Source organism: Beta vulgaris, chromosome 1, assembly GCF_026745355.1.
Source record: "Beta vulgaris subsp. vulgaris cultivar EL10 chromosome 1, EL10.2, whole genome shotgun sequence".
NCBI lineage: Eukaryota > Viridiplantae > Streptophyta > Magnoliopsida > Caryophyllales > Amaranthaceae > Beta > Beta vulgaris.
In genome coordinates this window covers 42,180,380-42,198,437 of record NC_079202.1, presented here as the reverse complement: position 1 = coordinate 42,198,437, position 18,058 = coordinate 42,180,380, and the positions used below count along the sequence as shown (strand labels likewise).

Sequence of the window (18,058 nt, the reverse complement as noted above, 5' to 3'; positions counted from 1 at the left end):
TATAAAAGAATGGAGTTGAGCTTAAATGAACTGAAAATAAGCTGGGGAGAACATGTCCTTAGTTTCTTACTGATAAACCTTAGTTTTATAAAAATAAAAACTCAGCCCTCTTTCATTTCAAATCCGGTAAATCTTTTCCTTATTATGGTTTGATTTTTGGGCAAAATTACAACTTCAACAACACCAGTGACTAGGAACACTAACAGAGTTGATGTGGCAGCGAACAATGTTACACTCGAAAAATATGGCAGGAATTGGCCGGAAATTGAAGGACGACAACATGCAGTAGCAACAAGCAGAAGAAGAAGACGACAAAGTAGAAGGTAGGAGCAGCATTTAGGCTGACGAGAAGGAATGGTTGCATTGTCAATTGTCGTATCATAGGAGGGAGAAGAATACCATTGTTGGGCTTATTTGAAGCAAATTGGGGAATAGAAAAATCAAGGATTTGTCCCTTTTTTGTATGTATAATTGTGAGGAAATTAAAAAAAAATGGTTTCGAAGCAAAATCAAGGATATAGAAATATTCGTCTGAGGAATTTATGTATAATTTTCAAGTTTTGGAATTCGAATATGATTTAAGATAATAGCAAAATCAGTTTGTAAATTTATTTGTTGTTTTGAAACTGATGATGACGAAAAGATTAAAGCTAAGGTTAGGAAAATGGAAGCAAATATTATTTTCATGGGTAAAGAGAAAGTGATAGAATCTCTTTTTTTTATTATTAATTTCTCTCTCCTTATATGAGGGGAATCTAACCAAACATTTAATGTTGCATTGGTTCCTCCCCTTATTCTAAATACGAAGAACAAAAGAGAACGGAGGGAGTAATTTGATAGTATGCATCGAGATGAATCTAACAATATCCCACTTGACTATATTCTTCTTTATATAATAGCGATAAATTGAAGTCAAAATTGATCAATGACTAGTGGCATTTCACCCAATGTTTCATTTAAAACATAACGAAGGAAATATAAAAGTTTGTTTTTACTTAGCATTTGAATATTATTGTGTTTATTAAATATTTATCATGAGTTTTATTATTTTAAACTTGACTTTTTTGAGACTTTGAGTTGATAAAGGTCATAAAGGGAAATTCTTTGACTTGAATGTTAATTTGGTAAGTTTTGTATATACTTATAAATTTATACTTATTTTCATTATTTAGCTTATTTGAATTGATACAAGTAATCATGGGTGATTCCTGGACTTCATTATCAATTTGATAAGTTTATACTTGTTGTTAATCTAAGTCAATTTTATTTTGATGATGATAAACGATTTGTGCCATAACTTGTATGAGTGTAACATTGATCTAAGAAAGCCATGAAGACTAGACGTTCGTGAAAGATTGAAGAACTTGAAGATATGGAAGCTTAGATTTTGTTACACTCTTAATTATGTAATGTAAAGTATTGGAACCTTGTGCTAAACTTTGTGCTAAAATTAGAAATGTGAAATTAGAATGGTTATTTATTTTCTCAGAGTTAAGAAAATAAGTAGGCATATTAATTTCATATATCTTTTATCTTAGTTTCAAAATTAAGATATCAAAGAACACGTTTTTAAAAAAGGATTTTATAAAAAACCGATTTGAAAAAGGAAAAGGATTTTGTAAAAATCGATTTAAAGGAAAACGTTTAATAAAAGAATTTCGAAAACAAAAGGAGTTTTAATAAAATAAAAGAATTTGGTTATCAAGTTTTAGATAAACATTGGTTTGAGAAAACTTATCTTATAAGGGTTAAAGATAAAGATGAAGTTATAAAAAGATAAAGATTGTTTTTCTTAAAGGAAAAAGTTTTATCCCTTAATCTTAGGAGTAAAAGATTTTTTTTTTTGAAAGATCTTAGGAGTAAAAGATAATATCACTTAGAGAAGGATTTTCATTCAGATAATAGGCTATATAAGGGATAAAACTCAGTTTCATAACTCACATTTTCAGATAAAATAATCGGAGATTTCGAGAAACGAAAACTGTTTCCTAAGGCACAGAGTATAGCACAGAGTTCGAGTCAGTCTAGGTTTCTAAACAACGATTGTAACGATCCTCTATTTGCTTGAATAAGAAGCATGCTTTTGAGGAATCATTATTCTTTCTGTAATTTCTATCATTATAGAGAGTAGATCTCATCATTATTCTTTCTGTAATTTCTATCATTATAGAGAGTACTTAGGGTTAAGTGTTGGGGAGCACTACTAGAGTTAGTAGTGGGGGAATCGTAGTGTATTAAGAGTTTGATATTTTAGGATTCAAATAATAAAAGAGTTTGTTTGTGTGGATATAGATCTCATAGGTGAGATTGAACCACGTTATTTCTAGTGTCTATTATTTGAATTCGTTGATTTCATATTGAGTTACAAGTTAGTTTTCACAAAAACACAAATCAGAGAATTACGAGCGAATAACACAGTGCTATATCAAAGTTTTTGCGAAAAACGATTAAATTTAATCACTCAATTCAACGCCTCCCCCTTCTGGAGTGTCACCTTGTACTCCAACAATACTATTTATGAAATTTAGGTTATTAAGTTGATATTTAAAGCTATAATGGGTGATTCCATCAACTCGTTTGTGATTTTGTTGAATCTGATGTTGTTTATGTATTATTCTTAAAATTTAATATTTCTAAAATCTACTTTAATGTCTTTGTTATCGTTTGTTTCTTATTTATTTGTTTTTATGATTTAATTAAATTATTTTCACGTGAGCTTTTATTTTAAACCGTATAAAAATACATTGCTATCTTACTTTTAAAGTCATATTATTGGTTAATATATCTAAATATAATTTATAATTTTTGTTTATGTTGTAATAGTTGTTTTCACGTTTATTTGCCTTTAAATAGTACTCCCTCTGTTTTTTTTTTATCTTTCTCACTTGGAATCTTGACACTATTCATGCATAGAGAGAATCTTCTCAAATGTTCTCAATTTATAAGAAAAAACATAGTCATGTGGGGTCTTGTTTGATTCGTCTCAATTAGTACTTTATTAATATTCAATCGTTATAATTTTTACTAATATATAATGAAAGATATTTAAGTTTTAAAACGTGCATTGGGAGACGCGCACAGAAAAGTGAGAATGATAAAAAAAAAACAGAGGGAGTATTTTTCTGTCAAAATTATATCATTTATTATTTAAATTTTTTTTGAACGTGTTTTGAAAATGTGTATATTTTTATATGTTGTGTTATATTTATATATATTTAATTTAAAGTTTTAGTTAATTATTATAAAGGTTATATTAGTTTTGTTATTTATTTAGGCGTTTAGTATGCGATTTTGTCGCGTAGCGTTTTCATAACATTGTTGGACCGACTTGAGTGATCAAATGTTGCACCAAATGTGGCGTGTCATGCTGGTCGAAAATAAGAAATTATGGAGTAAAGGAGAGTGAAGAGTTGTGTTTATCATTGGTGTCTCTTTGAACTCCTTTGTAACCCCATTTTGATCCATCATTAAAACTCTCTTAAACCTTCCATTTTCTTTGCAAAGATTCTGATATTAATAAGAAATTTACCACCATTCTTCATTAACCCTCGTCATTTTCAAAGAAAAGAGAGAAGAGGAAGAGAAAAGGAAAAGAAGAGAAAAATTCAACCCGATTTTCTTCTCACACCTTCACGAAAATGACCATATCCGGAGATTTAATCGTTAGACCGTTCTGAAATTTTGAAAGTACGTTGAGTATATCTTGATATTAATTTTGACTGAAGCGATTTTGAATATGAGCATCCGATCACCGGTAATCATGGTCGGAACAGAACAACAAGAAATGAGATTTTTCACTGTTCAAGAAACTAACGCCTAGTGTCTCTGCTCGTGATCGACTCGCTCGATTATTAGCACCCCTAATTTAGGTTAAGGTCTTTTGGACTGAATTAATAAAAATTCAATTCGATTTAGTTCAATTCAAATAGGCTCCTTCTCCTAATGTCAATGTTAAAATGACCAAACTCCCGATGCGGGGTAGTACACGTAGCATTCCTTGTCCTCTCGGACGACAACAATTAATCCAACTTTACCCCTAGATCGCAACCTAGGTGGTTGACATGTTTTTCAGCGGAGACTACGTCTATCCCACCAGATGTTCTTTTCTCAAATAAAATAATGAATATCTCAAAAATAAAATTCATCTCAATAATATTCGTCAAAAGTGATGCCACACGACCTTATACCCACAAATCATAAATAGATAGCAAAATCTCTTCAAAACTTATCCACACTTTCTCAAAAGAATAACTCATAAGCTTTACAATGATCACTTAAAACAACAAGTATTCTTTTGTACAGTTTAAGCACACATAAAGACATATAAACAGTTATATAACATTAAATATCGTTAAATAAAGTTAATTCCCTAAACAACAATAATCACCAACAAACATAAATATTATGCATACATTTGAATTCGTTCGAATAATACCACAACATAATACGCACAACAAACAATAGACCAGAATAACACACGCTCAGCACAGGAGCTTGCCCTCCGCACCACTACTGTGCATCTAACGCATCAGATAATACCTCATTTTTCTTCTCAAATCTTCACGAAAATGACCATATCTGGAGATTTAACTGTTAGATCGTTCTGAAATTTTGGAAAGTACGTTGAGTATATCTTGGTATTAACTTTGACTGAAGTGATTTTGAATATGAGCTTCCGATCGTCGGTAATCATGATCGGAACAGAACAGCAAGAAATGAGATTTTTCAATGTTGAAGAAGCTAACGCCTAGTGTCTCTACTCGTGATCGACTCGCTCGATTAGTACCCCTAAGTTAGGTTATGTTCTTTTCGACTGAATTAATGAAAATTCAATTCGCTTTAGTTCAATTCAGTTAGGCTCCTTCTCACAATGTCAATATTTAAAATGACCAAACTCCCGATGCGGGGTAGTACACGTAGCATTCCTTGTTCGCTCGGACGAGAACAATTAATCCAACTTTAACCCTAGATCGCAACCTAGGTGGTTGGCATGTTTTTCACCGAGGACTATGTCTATCCCACCGGATGTTCTTTTCTCAAATAAAATCATAAATATCTTAAAAGTACAATTCATCTCAATAATATTCGTCAAAAGTGATGCCACACGGCCTTATACCCACAAATCATAAATAGATAGCAATCTCTTCAAAACTTCTCCACACTTTCTCAAAGGAATAACTCATAAGCTTTACAATGATCACTTAAAGCAACAAATATTCTTTTTACAGTTTAAGCACAACTAAAGACATATAAAGAGTTATATAACATTAAATATTGTTAAATAAAGTTAATTCCCAAACAGCAATAATAACCAGCAAACATAAATATTACGCATACAATAGAATTTGTTCGAATAATACCACAACAAAATACGCACAACAAACAACAGACCAGAATAACACGCGCTCAGCGCAGGAGCTTGCCCTCCACGCCACTACTGTGCATCTAACGCATCAGATAATACCCCATTTTTCTTCTCACACCTTCACGACAATGACCATATCCGGAGATCTAACCGTTAGATTGTTCTGAAAATTTGAAAGTACGTTGAGTATATCTTGGTATTAACTTTGACTGAATCGATTTTGAATATGAGCTTCCGATTGCCGGTAATCATGGTCGGAACAGAACAACAAGAAATGAGATTTTTTAATGTTGAAGAAGCTAACGCCTAGTGTCTCTGCTCGTGATCGACTCGCTCGATTAGCACCCCTAAGTTAGGTTATGTTCTTTTGTACGGAATTAATGAAAATTCAATTCGATTCAGTTAGGCTCCTTCTCACAATGTCAGTATTTAAAATGACCAAACTCCCGATGCGGAGTAGTACACGTAGCATTCCTTGTCCTCTCGGACGACAACAAATAATCCAACTTTAACCCTAGATCGCAACCTAGGTGGTTGGCATGTTTTTCACCGGGGACTACGCCTATCCCACCGGATGTTCTTTTCTCAAATAAAATCATAAATATCTTAAAAATACAATTCATCTCAATAATATTCGTCAAAAGTGATGCCACACGACCTTATACCCACAAATCATAAATAGATAGCAAAAACTCTTCAAAACTTCTCCACAATTTCTCAAAGGAATAACTCATAAGCTTTACAATGATCACTTAAAACAACAAATATTATTTTGTACAATTTAAGCACAAGTAAAGACATATAAAGAGTTATATAACATTAAATATTGTTAAATAAAGTTAATTCCCAAACAACAATAATAACTAGCAAACATAAATATTACGCATACATTTGAATTCGTTCGAATAATACAACATAATACGCACAACAAACAACAGACCAGAATAACACGCGCTCATCGCATGAGCTTGCCCCCCCGCGCCACTACTGTGCATCTAACACACCAGAAAACCGCGTCTGATCTATCTAGGTGCGTCGTATGACGCTACTAAAAGAACAAGATTAAATTAACCGATTATTCAGTAACTCAAATAAACGTAAATAATTAATCACTTGTTATAATAACGAACGTAAAAATAATGACAAATAATTATGACAATAACAACATAAGTCATCAACTATCAAAAGAATGCAAAAAGACTCACTTAAACCAGATTAATATTCTCATAATAATTAAATGAATAAACTTAATAAGAATTATTTGATAATTAAAACCAAACTCTAAATTCTTATAAAAATTAACATAATATTTTCATTTTCTTAATATAACATTAATAAATTTATTTCAAATTTTTGGACCTCAAAAGTAGTTCCATATTACTCAATAAAGCAAATAAAATACTTCAAATTATAAATAAACGCACAAAAATTACCATATATTCACAAAACATGCATACACTCACGGCACAACTGATTGTGCAAAGAAATATATTTTTTGGCCTTAATTTATAATATTCATGAATTATTTACTCATAACAACAAAAATGCATAAATAGAGAATTTAATTAATTAAGCATGAAAACGGTAAACAATAAATTATTATAATAAATAAAATACATACTACACACATAATAAACCTTAGTAAAAATAATTTCAGTAATTAAAAATCACATATACTAATTATTTCATAATTAATTTATAAACACACAAATAACCGATTTAATTATTTAAATAGGAAAAGTCAAGAAAAAATTATATTTCTGCAGATAATATACACACAGTACACAAAATGAACGTTCTCATAATTTTTCTTCAATAATTTCGTATAAAAATATAATTAAAACAATTTTCCTAACGAATTAATCTACTACCGAAATATATATACTCTAATCTCTAGCGTTCTAAGATAACTACTAGTTACTTGGAACATAGGAGGAGAGATGATTATACTGAGATATTCTCGTGCTATGCATGCAATCCACGTCCTCTTTAAACCCCAAGGCACCACGAACGATGATTAGGCAAGTAGAAAATATTAAGAACAATTTGATGAGAACAAAAAAGAAGTAGAAAATTTAGAGAGAGACTTGAAATGGCCGAATGAAATGAAGTAGAATGGTAGCAATATTATTTTGAGTTTAGTCATAATTTTTGGTGGTTATAAAAGGATAATCAAAGGGTTTAAATGATGATTTATGATGGATGTTATGAGGGATTAAAGAAATGTGAAAAGACAACAAATCAAAGAAAGAAATATCTTCTATTCTCCACCATAAGGTCGACTGCCCCATTTTCCAAGCGCACAAAAATTTTCGACCCATTTCATCAACAACCCAAGTGACAAAAGGTCTGTTACGCGATAAATTGATAAATTACTAAATCGCATCTAAACTTAAAAATAATTAATAACAAAAAAATAAAATAAAATTAAAAAATTAAATTATAAATATAAATATAAATCACATAAGTACATCAAATAATAAAAATATTCCGGCTCCCATTAATTTATAAAAATCGAAATCATTAATTTAAAGTAAATAATAGTATTAGGGAAAATTTTTGCGAAAAACTAGGAGTGAAAGTTATGGGGTGTTACAATATCCGTCCCGACGTTACTTCCGCTAACGTCTTTTAGTTAATTTTAAACAGTAACTATTAAGTATTTTTAGTTGTAGAAGGACGGGGTGTTATAGAGAAAGTGAGCGTCTTACGGTTTCCAAACTTATTATGAAAAAGAGGAGTAAAAATAAAATATAAGAAATTACTGCAAAATTGACCTCAAGCTTACTAAATGATAATAATACGAGTAAACAACCTGTAAAATCGACCTTAAGCAAATACATAATAGCTATAATAGTTTTTACGTCATGTCCATGGAAAATAATTTCTAAGTGCAAGAGTTTGAACTTACAAACCCAAACGAGGTTCACCTTAGTATCAATGGTAATAGGATAAGCTATGTTCTTTTGAAATGAACTGAACTTGACTTAAATTAATCTATCCGAATTAAACTTAATTTGTCTGAATTGAACATAACAGAATTTAGTTTGTCTAAACTAAATTAACATTGTGAGAAGGAGCCTAACTGAATTGAACTGAATCAAATTGAATTTTCATTAATTCAGTCCAAAAGAACATAACCTAACTTAGGGGTGCTAATCGAGCGAGTCGATCACGAGCAGAAGATTGCTCGACTCGTGCTCGCTAAGTTTCCAGTCGAGTCGAGCTGTTAATGAGCACCTTGTTTAACGTTTCGCTTTACCTTGAATTTTAAGCATTTTATCATTATATCTTCTTTTCTTTATATCTTCTTTTCATTTCAAAGAGAAATGGATCGAAAACAATTGAATTGCGTTCAAAGTTATCGAGTTTTGAACTCAATCGAACGAGCTCGAGTTAACTCGAATCAAATTTTGATCGAGTCAAATTCGAGTTGATCAATAAATTTGCAACCATAGCCAAATTCCTTAACTCATCACATGTAAAGTGGTTCGTGGAATCTCAACTAACAAACTCCTCTCTTCACTTTATTAAAAAAAAGGGAAAAAAAAGGAAAAAAAGAAAAACGAACGAGTGGTAGAGCAAAGTCAGATGGATTCCATGGTGGGGACAATGTATCCCACGTCCACATTCAGCATTCCCACATTTCTCCCATTTCAATTCAACACATCCACATACAAAGTTACAAACTTCAATCCCTCTTCTTTTTCTTCTCTGTCTTTGTAATCTGTTTGATGGCAATGGTGGTTAGATGTGAAGCATGAAGAGAAGAGGGCAGAGAAAATTGATGTGCTTCCATGGCCAGTAACTGGACTTGTGCATTTTCACTTTCATCCACCAAATATATTTGCAGCACTACAAATACAAGTAGAAGTAAAATTAGCTTTTGTTTTTGTTCTGGGACTAAGATTAAGAGTCCGCATTTTACTCCTGTTCTTTCTTCACTTACCAAAGGTGGAGTTCCCTACAAAAATGCCCTTATTTCTGAGGTATACTTTCTTCTTATAATCTTCCTTTCAAATTTTATTTTAATGTTACTTGTTTCTTTATTTATTGCTTGTAATTTGTGGGGTTATATTTATGCTGTTGAATTTTGCAAAAAAATGTGAGAGATTTCACCTGTAATTTGATTCTGAAGATGTTTCTAGAAATGTGATGAGAGAAATGTTGAATTTTTTGATGTTCAGAGTTTCAAAACTCAGGAGCAAGAACTTAGAAAAGAAGAGTAATTTAAGGACATTTTGACCCAATTTCTTCTCCTGTACATTTAAGTAGATTCTGTCCCAGGCTTAAGAACAGATTACCATACTTTAAAAAATTTAAACCTCACTATGATCAACCAACTGGGGTAAATGGGTACCAAATAAATTATTGTGGAAATTGTGATGAAAAGAAGAGGTGAGTGATGAGGCCTGAGGAGACGAGAGATGTGTTCAAAAACTAATAAGTGAATTTTTCAGTGCGTATCGTGTTTCATTAGGTCCGAAGACAATTAGTACTCGAATGACGAAATTTCCTCCTCCTCTCATCCCCTTCATCGATTGCTCTTCTTAAACTTCGCGTCCTTTTCTTACTAAACTGTTTGATGAGATGGACTATGTTCATCCTTGAGAGATAAAATGGTTGTGATTCAAAGTCTTAGGATGGTATATTGGTGGTATCAGAAGAGAGAGAAAGGGTTTGTCCCTTTATAGTAACAGTAGCTAACAAACTAGCTAACAGAAAATATAAGTTAGTTACAAGTAGTAACACCTTGTTTATTACAACAACAATCTACTAAGAAAGTATTTACAACTTTATAATCTTCATATCCTTCCCTCGGACATGGGAGAGATCAACAAGTCCAAGCCTGGAAGCAAGATTATGATGGTGAGGATCAGAAAGAGCTTTTGTCAATAAATCTGCAAGTTGATGTTGACTGGAGATATGTCAAGTCTGTAAGAATCCAGCTTCAGTTTGCTCACGTACATAGTGACAATCTCTCTTTAGGTGCTTAGTTTTTTCGTGAAACACCGGGTTCTGACCAATGTGTTCAGCAGTAGTGTTATCACAATGTAAATGAATAGGTAAAGGAACAGAAACTTTCAAGTCTTGCGCCTTCTAACCAAACAACCTCATGCTGGACATGCTTCTATACTGCCTCAGCACATGAATTACCCACATTTTTTTGCTTTTTAGTTTTCCAAGATACTAAGTGAGAACCCATAAATATACAATATGCACTAAGAGACCTGTTACTGAAAGTGCAAGTACTCCATTCTGCATCACTATAGGCAGTTAAATAAAGATTATTTTTAGCAGAATAAAAAGACCAAAGTTGAGTGTGCTCTTGAGGTATCTAACCACATACATAGCTGCTTGCATATGTGGCTTTCTGGGGCAGCTTAGAAACTGACTAAGGTGCTGTGTGGCATATGATAAATCTGGCCTCGTTATGTTAAGTTATAAGGGTCTTCCAACTAGCTTCTTGTAAAGCTCAGGCTCTTCCAAAATACCTCCTTGAAAGACCCAAACCCTTTGGTAAGAGAAGAAACAGGCTTTGAGTTATCACAGTGTAAGTCCTTGATAATGTCATTGATGTATTTCCTTTGACTAATCATGGTTCCTGAAGCATTTCTAATTACTTCAATACCCATAAAGTACTTGAGTTCACCCAAGTCTTTAATAGTAAACTACTAAACTCTTGATCTAAAGCAAGCTTCATTGCATTTATTTGAGACTAAGATGCACCAGTGAGCACCATGTCATCCACATAGACAAGTATGACAATAAATTCTCCCTCTAAGTCTCTTGTAAACAGGGAGTAATCTTGTTTGAGCATGAGAGACAATGAATTTACTAAGTTCTTTATTCCATTGTCTTGATGCTTGTTTTAAACCAGACAAAGATCTTTTGAGATGACATAATTCATTGTATTTAGCTTTCTTATATCCAAGACGAGATATCATATAAACTTCCTCTTCTAAATACCCATGGAGGAAAGCATTATGATGTCCAATTGACAAAGAGGCCAAATGTAAATTGTGGCAAGTGAAACGATAACTCTAACAGTTGCAAGCTTAGCAACAGGTGAAAAAGTATGAGTGAAGTCTTCACCTTCAACCTGTTGATAAGTAGTAGCAACAGTCGAGCCTAATATCTCTCAATACTACCATCTGCTTTGTGTTTAATTTCAAACACCCATTTAGAGCCAAAAGCCCTTTTTCCTACCGGTAATTGAGCTAACTGCCAATTATCATTTAATCAAGTGCTTCTAATTCCTGCTGCATAGCCGCTTTCCACTCAGGAAATATACTAGCTTGTTTATATAAGTAGGTTCAGATGAAGGAATATGATTGACTTAGCTTGAAAAGAATTTGAAATGGAATAAATAGGTAAAGTAGGACAAATGAAATCTTTTAATTTGGCAGGAGGTTTTGATATTCTATGAGATTGTCTAACAAGAGATGGAACAACAACAGTAGTATCATTATGAGAAGAGTGGGAAATGGGATTTGACACATGAGTGGAGTCAAGAATATGATGAATAGAAGAGGATGAATGAACAAAATTATTATTAGAAAATGAGTTTGTATCAGAAGCATAAGAAGAATGATGTACATTATTATGAGCAGACATGAATAGTAGGAGTGTCATTAGGAAGATCAAGTGAGGTGGAAGAAATAGAAGTTTGAGGCTGATGAAGAGAAGATGAAATAACCAAAGGATCATCAATTACACAGGAAGATGTAGGAACAGGAGACTGTATTGTGTTAGAAGAATGAAATGGAAATATAGTTTCATGGAAAATCACATCTCTGGTGGTGAAACATTTGTGAGTATATAAGTCATACACTTTATAGCCTTTCTATCCAAATGGGTACCCTATGAAAATGCATTTTTTTAGCTCTAGGACTAAACTTATCTTTTGCTCTATCCATGTTATAAGCAAAGCATAGATAACCAAATACCTTTAACATAGAGTAATATGGGGTTTTGTGAAACAAAAGTTCACAAGGAGTTTGCCAATCTATGACACAAGAGGGCATGAGATTAATAAGAAAAGTAGCTGTGAGGAGACAGTCTCCCCAGAATTTAGTAGGTAAGTTGGCATGGAATTTTACAGCTCTAGCAACCTTTAACAAATGTTTGTGTTTTCTCTCTACACGACCATTTTACTCAAGTCTACCTACAATGCTAGTTTGGTGAAGAATCCCTTTGTTCATGAAAGATTGAGGCATTGCTCTTATCTCTGCCCCATTATCAGATCTAATAGCCTTGATTTTGGTGTTGAATTGTGTTTCAGTTTGTAAGAAGAATGATGCTACAATCTTGTACACTTGTATTTTATTGTGCAAAAGAAATGTCCAGATACACCAGCTGTAATCATCAATGTTCAAGAAGTATGAGGCTCCAGACATGAATTTGGTTTTATAAGGACCCCATAGGTCAATATGAACAAGGTCAAAACAGGATTTTGCTTTATTTAGACTTCTCTTAAATGGAGCTTTGTGGTGTTTAGCAAAAATACAGATCTCACATAAATAATCACTTAATGATCACAAGAAATTAAACCAAGGTGTTTCATTTTTAACATGGAAATGTGACCTAATCTGGCATGCATTCAACCAATGTCTTCAGGAGGTTGTTTAGAAACTTTAGGTGTGATTTTTGAATTAGAAGTGTTTAGTGACAACAACATTTGTGACAATAGGATAAAAAGAATGTGATTGAGATGAGTGATGAGATGATGATCTAGATGAATGTAGTAAGTATAATCCTTTGGATTTATGACCAACAACTAGAATTTGAGTATGTGCAGAATTATAGAAGACACTAGGAGGATTTGAACTACTACAATTGTAGATATTAATTATCGTACAGAAAGCAAGTTATGCCTAAAACTAGGAACAAAAAACACATTTTGAATTATCAAGTTAGCAGAAATAACAATGTCTCCTATTTCAGAAACATAAGAGCAAGTGCCATCAGGCTGCCCAACCTCAATCATTTTACTCAAAGTTTTCTTATGAGTGAATAAGTTATTATCAAAGGTCACATGATCTGTGGCTCTGGAGTCAATAATCCAAACATCAGACATGAAAGATGACATGTTTTCAGAAATTATATCTCAAAATTGGCATAAACTCCATGATGATTGTTGGAAGATTCTCCAACAATCTGCTTGCCCTTCATAGCTTTCATTGCAACCTGCATTGTGTTTTGCATCATCATGACAGCATCATGACCATTATCACTTATCAGCATTGTCATGAGAATAAGGCCCTGCAGCATAGTCAAGAGGATTGTCTTCTGTGTAATCATCGGCACTTCCAGTATGAACATGAGCAACTATTCTAGATGATGAACCAGATGGACTTTGCTTCTTAGTGAACCAATTAGGAGGAAAACCTTTCAGCTTAAAACATACATCCTTAGTATGTCCTGACTTCTTGCAAGTAATCACAAAACCTATCTTGCTTGTCCTTCCAATCTTTCTTGAACTTATCCCTATGATAAGAAGAAGATTGATGCTTTTGTGCAACAAATGCACTTACTTCATGAACACCAGGACCACTATTTGTGCTATTGACTTCTTTTTGCTTCTCCATTTGTTGTACCAAGTAAAATGCTCTACTTAAAGGTGGCAATGGATCCATTGCAAGTATGCTACTAATAACATTATCAAAGCCACTATTAAGGCCTAGTAAGAACTGCATTAACTTTTCTTCAGCTTCAAAATCAGCCAAACGTTTCAGAAAACTACAACTACATTTACTAAGAATTCCACAAGTACAAGAAGGTAGGCTCCTCAAATTCTGTAGTTCGGCCCAAAATCTCTTCAATTTACCATAATACACCATTATTGATTGATTATCTTGTCTCAAATTGTCTAATTCATGTCTTAATTGATATATCAAAGGTCCATTAGATTGACCAAAGCATCCGCAAATGTCATGGCATAGCTGAGCAGAACTCTCAACAAAATTTAAATTCTCAGCCATATTTTCATTCATTGAATTAATCAGCCAACAAATCACCAAATAATCACATTGCATCCAACGATTAAAGTCTTTATCAGATTCATGAGGTTTTATAATAGCTCCTTCAATAAAACCTAATTTGTTTTTCGCGATCAATGCTCTTTTCACATTAAGTTTCCAGCTAATAAAATTACTTCCATTTAAATTAACCGCAACTAATTTGTTGACGGTTTGATCAGAACTAGTGACATAAAACAGATCATTGTAAGCAATACTTACATTATGTATGTTGTTGACGTGAGATTCTCCAGTAGATCGTTCACTAGAATCAGAATTTGGTATAAGTTTCCACCATTGTTGCAAAATTTCAGAATTCAAAGCGAATTTCAGCGGAGGAAAACAAGAATTTCAAAGAAATGTTTGTGAAAATTTGATCAAATGTGCTCTGATACCATGTGAATATTGTAGATGGAATTGAATGAGAGAAAGAACTAAACTCACTTTGATAGAGAGAAAGAAGAGTTCTAGTTATTAAAGAAGAGAGAGAAAGGGTTTCTCCCTTTGTAGTAACATTAGCTAACAAACTAGCTAACAGAAAATACAAGTTAGTTACAAGGAGTTTCAACTTGTTTATTACAACAACAATCTACTAAGAAAGTATTTACAGCTTTATAATCTTCATAAAGGTGATCTCATGGTAGATACCATAAGTAGTGGTGGTATTTACCCTAGGAATTGGTTGTGGCGATAGAGTGGTTCATGCCTTGCGATGAGACCTTTGCAGTTATTAGGAGGTACCTCTCAGCTGAATAGTGGAAACCAAAGCTGAAAGTTTATTTAGATTGAGGTAAATTTTCAAGACGTAGGAAGTTCAGTTGAAAATATTATTATATGAACTAGTCACACCTTTAGGGTATAAAGTAACCACTTACTTGGCTACTTGCTTGAAGAAGATTGATTAATTGTGTTAATGTCACCTAATGTAACTAGTATAAATGTCTAGGGGTTGTATCTGGGTCCTCGGGTAGTGGGATGTGGATCTAGATTCCTTCTCATAAACCCGAAAAAATATCACTACACCCATAGGTTTCTCTGCTAAGTAAACCAAAATCATTTACGGTCCGTTTGGTTAGTTGTCATAAATAGTGGTAATGGTAATGAAATTGAGTGTAAATTCGTAAAGAAGTTCTCATGTCAATAATCGTGGGAATGAAACTTTACCACAAAACATGAGTTTTCCTTCATAAATTTCCATTACCACTCAATACCACCTTCCCAAGTGGTAATGGATATTAATGAGATTTTAGGAAAAAAATGGGTATCTTGGGATGGAGTAGCATCACCATAGGTAATGACATTAGATTTCTAGTACAAATTTATACTATAATGCATTACCATTCCCACCATTTATGACTTCTTACCAAACGGTCCATAGGGGTTTAGAAGCCACGGTGTAGTCCCTTGAATCAATTCTCTTCAACCAAGCTTAAACTTTTGAATGTGGATTATAAGACATATTGTTGATGTGAATCATAAAAAATGTGATCTCTCCCTTCCCAAATTCATGTGGTAGTCTACATCTTTGAAAGGTTTGATAACGCCAAAATTCCTTTGGGCATCCCTGATTTTGGTAGGCTGTTAGGATTTTGGGTCCACAAGCAAGGTTTGAAGCATCAAAGTTGACGGTGGATTTCATGGGACAAGAAGTTGATGACTACTCCAGAGTTGTGCCCAGAATCTACATTCTCTCACATTGTGATTTCACTGCAAATTTAACCTTGACCATCTCTAACATCATCAATGTTGACCAGGTATGCGCCTTAAGGTATGCATAATGACCATTTCATCAATTTTTTTCCCATAGTATGAAATGATTGTGTCCCTTTCTTGACATCCTTGCTAGCTATTTTTGTTATGTATCGTTACTTTTATAATATCTTTCTATTGCATGATCTGATTAAATTTGACAAAAGGTCTTGAAGCTCGCCCGTAAATATGGTAAAAACCAATCATCTTTGATGACGTCAGATCTGAGAAAATGTTGTTAAAACACTCCTTATTGTTGTGCCGCATTTGAGAGGTGTAATTGACATAGTCTTGGACATAACATACTATGTGAAGACTCATCTAAGCACTTAAAGTACTGGTATGGAAATGAATTAATTGTTTGGACATCTTTGTTCTGAGCCTGCAGTTGCAAGGATGGTACAGCAAGGATGATGTAGTTGCTGAGTGGAAGAATTTGAAAGGGAAAATGTGTTTAGTCGTCCACTGCTATGTCAGCGGCCCTAACAACCTCTTACGTGATCTGGTTGCTGAGCTACGATATCACATTTTCTCCAAGGAACTCCCTTTGGTTAGTTATCTAAGCAACTTGAATTTCCGCAATGATGATTAAATCTTTGAACTTGACCTTCTACCCTTCTTAGGTACTTCAAGCTATTCTCTATGGAGACTCAGCTCTCTTCAGGGAGCATCCAGAGCTTATGGAAGCCGTTGTATGGGTTTACTTCCATTCAAGTTCCCCCAAATACAATTGCATTGAGTGTTGGGGCCCTCTTAAGGATGCTTCACAAGTAAATCATATGCTTGATTGATTCTCCGACTCTTAATGCTGTTACTCCCTCCAATTCTGAATAATAGGCCACTTTCTAAATGCAACAACTTAAGATATATGTATATTCTGTTAACTGTTGAATACTAAAGAAAGACTAGTATTTTAACTCAATTTCTTTCTGAAAACGACTACAAATCAAATGTGGCCTATTAGATATGGACCGAGGGAGTGTTGTCTGTATATTATAGTTTGTTTGAAGTGTGGAAGAATACTTACAGAGATACTTCAATGTTTTGGTTTTCCAGATGGGGGATCAAGTCCGGGGCCTGTTAACAGCGAAGGACACAAATACTCTGCAGCAACAGCCGAAACTTGAGAGTCCCAAATCCTTTCTACAAGCTCTTTTTACTTTTCTTCTATAAGTTGCATTTGTACAGCAAATTACACAATCTTCATTGGAAATACAATTCTTCTTACCCATATTACAACATGAACAATTCCAGCTCTATGAGTCTTAGTTGATGTAGGGAAAGCCTGAGTTCAATGCTTTGCTTTTGTTGCTGGGAAAAACTAACATTCATGGGGTTTAATTTGATGTTTCAGCTTCTCTTTTTTCATGTGCCCTTACGGAACTTATCAAACATACAATTCTTGGAGCTACTTGGACTATTTGTTCATTGATTCATTTTATTGATCAATGGCTGATTTTTTTTTTGTGGTATATAATGTATATTATGTTTTCGTGTTGCTTTATCTTAGATTTTGTTGATTATCATGCTTCTTCTCTTCAAGTTACATACTTCACCCCTTTTTCTAGAAGTGCCACAACACACTTTTATAATAACTAGCCTTCATATGCACGCGATGCGTGCGTTAATTTCAAAATTTGTTATTCTATTTGATACTCCATTCGTACTTTATTTATGATTAAACTTATATGTGAAAAACAGGGCCGTCTTAAACATTTTGAAGGCCCTGTTCTAATCTTAGGATTAGGCCCTTAGTATAATTTTTTTTGCAACTTATATGATGAAAAACTTTAATAATATTACAATTATATATTTATGTTCTTGCAAATTGAAAATTCAAAATCTCAAACTCATTTAAAATCGTATATAACAACTCAATATAGAACCAAGTTATTAATAATGTTCTACTTAATTACAAAGATAA

At 33.2% G+C, this 18,058-nt stretch overlaps 1 protein-coding gene across 2 annotated transcripts; it reads left to right on the top strand.

Annotated features, from left to right (window-relative positions):
• Window positions 1-9,009: 9,009 nt before the first annotated feature.
• Window positions 9,010-17,626, top strand: LOC104894688 (magnesium dechelatase SGRL, chloroplastic). Of its 2 annotated transcripts, none has more exons than XM_048643236.2 (5): window positions 9,010-9,354; window positions 15,963-16,139; window positions 16,523-16,684; window positions 16,758-16,915; window positions 17,191-17,626. In XM_048643236.2, the coding sequence occupies exons 1-5, from the start codon at window positions 9,163-9,165 to the stop codon at window positions 17,216-17,218; spliced, it is 717 nt and encodes a 238-aa protein (XP_048499193.1). In that variant the 5' UTR covers window positions 9,010-9,162; the 3' UTR covers window positions 17,219-17,626. The 2 variants fall into 2 exon arrangements, with proteins under 2 accessions (XP_048499193.1, XP_010679284.1); XM_010680982.4 differs by having other exon boundaries at window positions 9,014-9,354; window positions 16,758-16,904.
• Window positions 17,627-18,058: the final 432 nt, after the last annotated feature.

Excerpts from the sequence above, each read along its gene's own strand:
- LOC104894688 (XM_010680982.4), top strand. The coding sequence starts at position 9,163 with ATGGCCAGTAACTGGACTTGTGCATTTTCACTTTCATCCACCAAATAT. Across the intron at positions 16,685-16,757 it reads TCTCCAAGGAACTCCCTTTG|GTACTTCAAGCTATTCTCTA; the intron begins GTTAGTTATCTA and ends TACCCTTCTTAG. Across the intron at positions 16,905-17,190 it reads CTCTTAAGGATGCTTCACAA|ATGGGGGATCAAGTCCGGGG; the intron begins GTAAATCATATG and ends TTGGTTTTCCAG.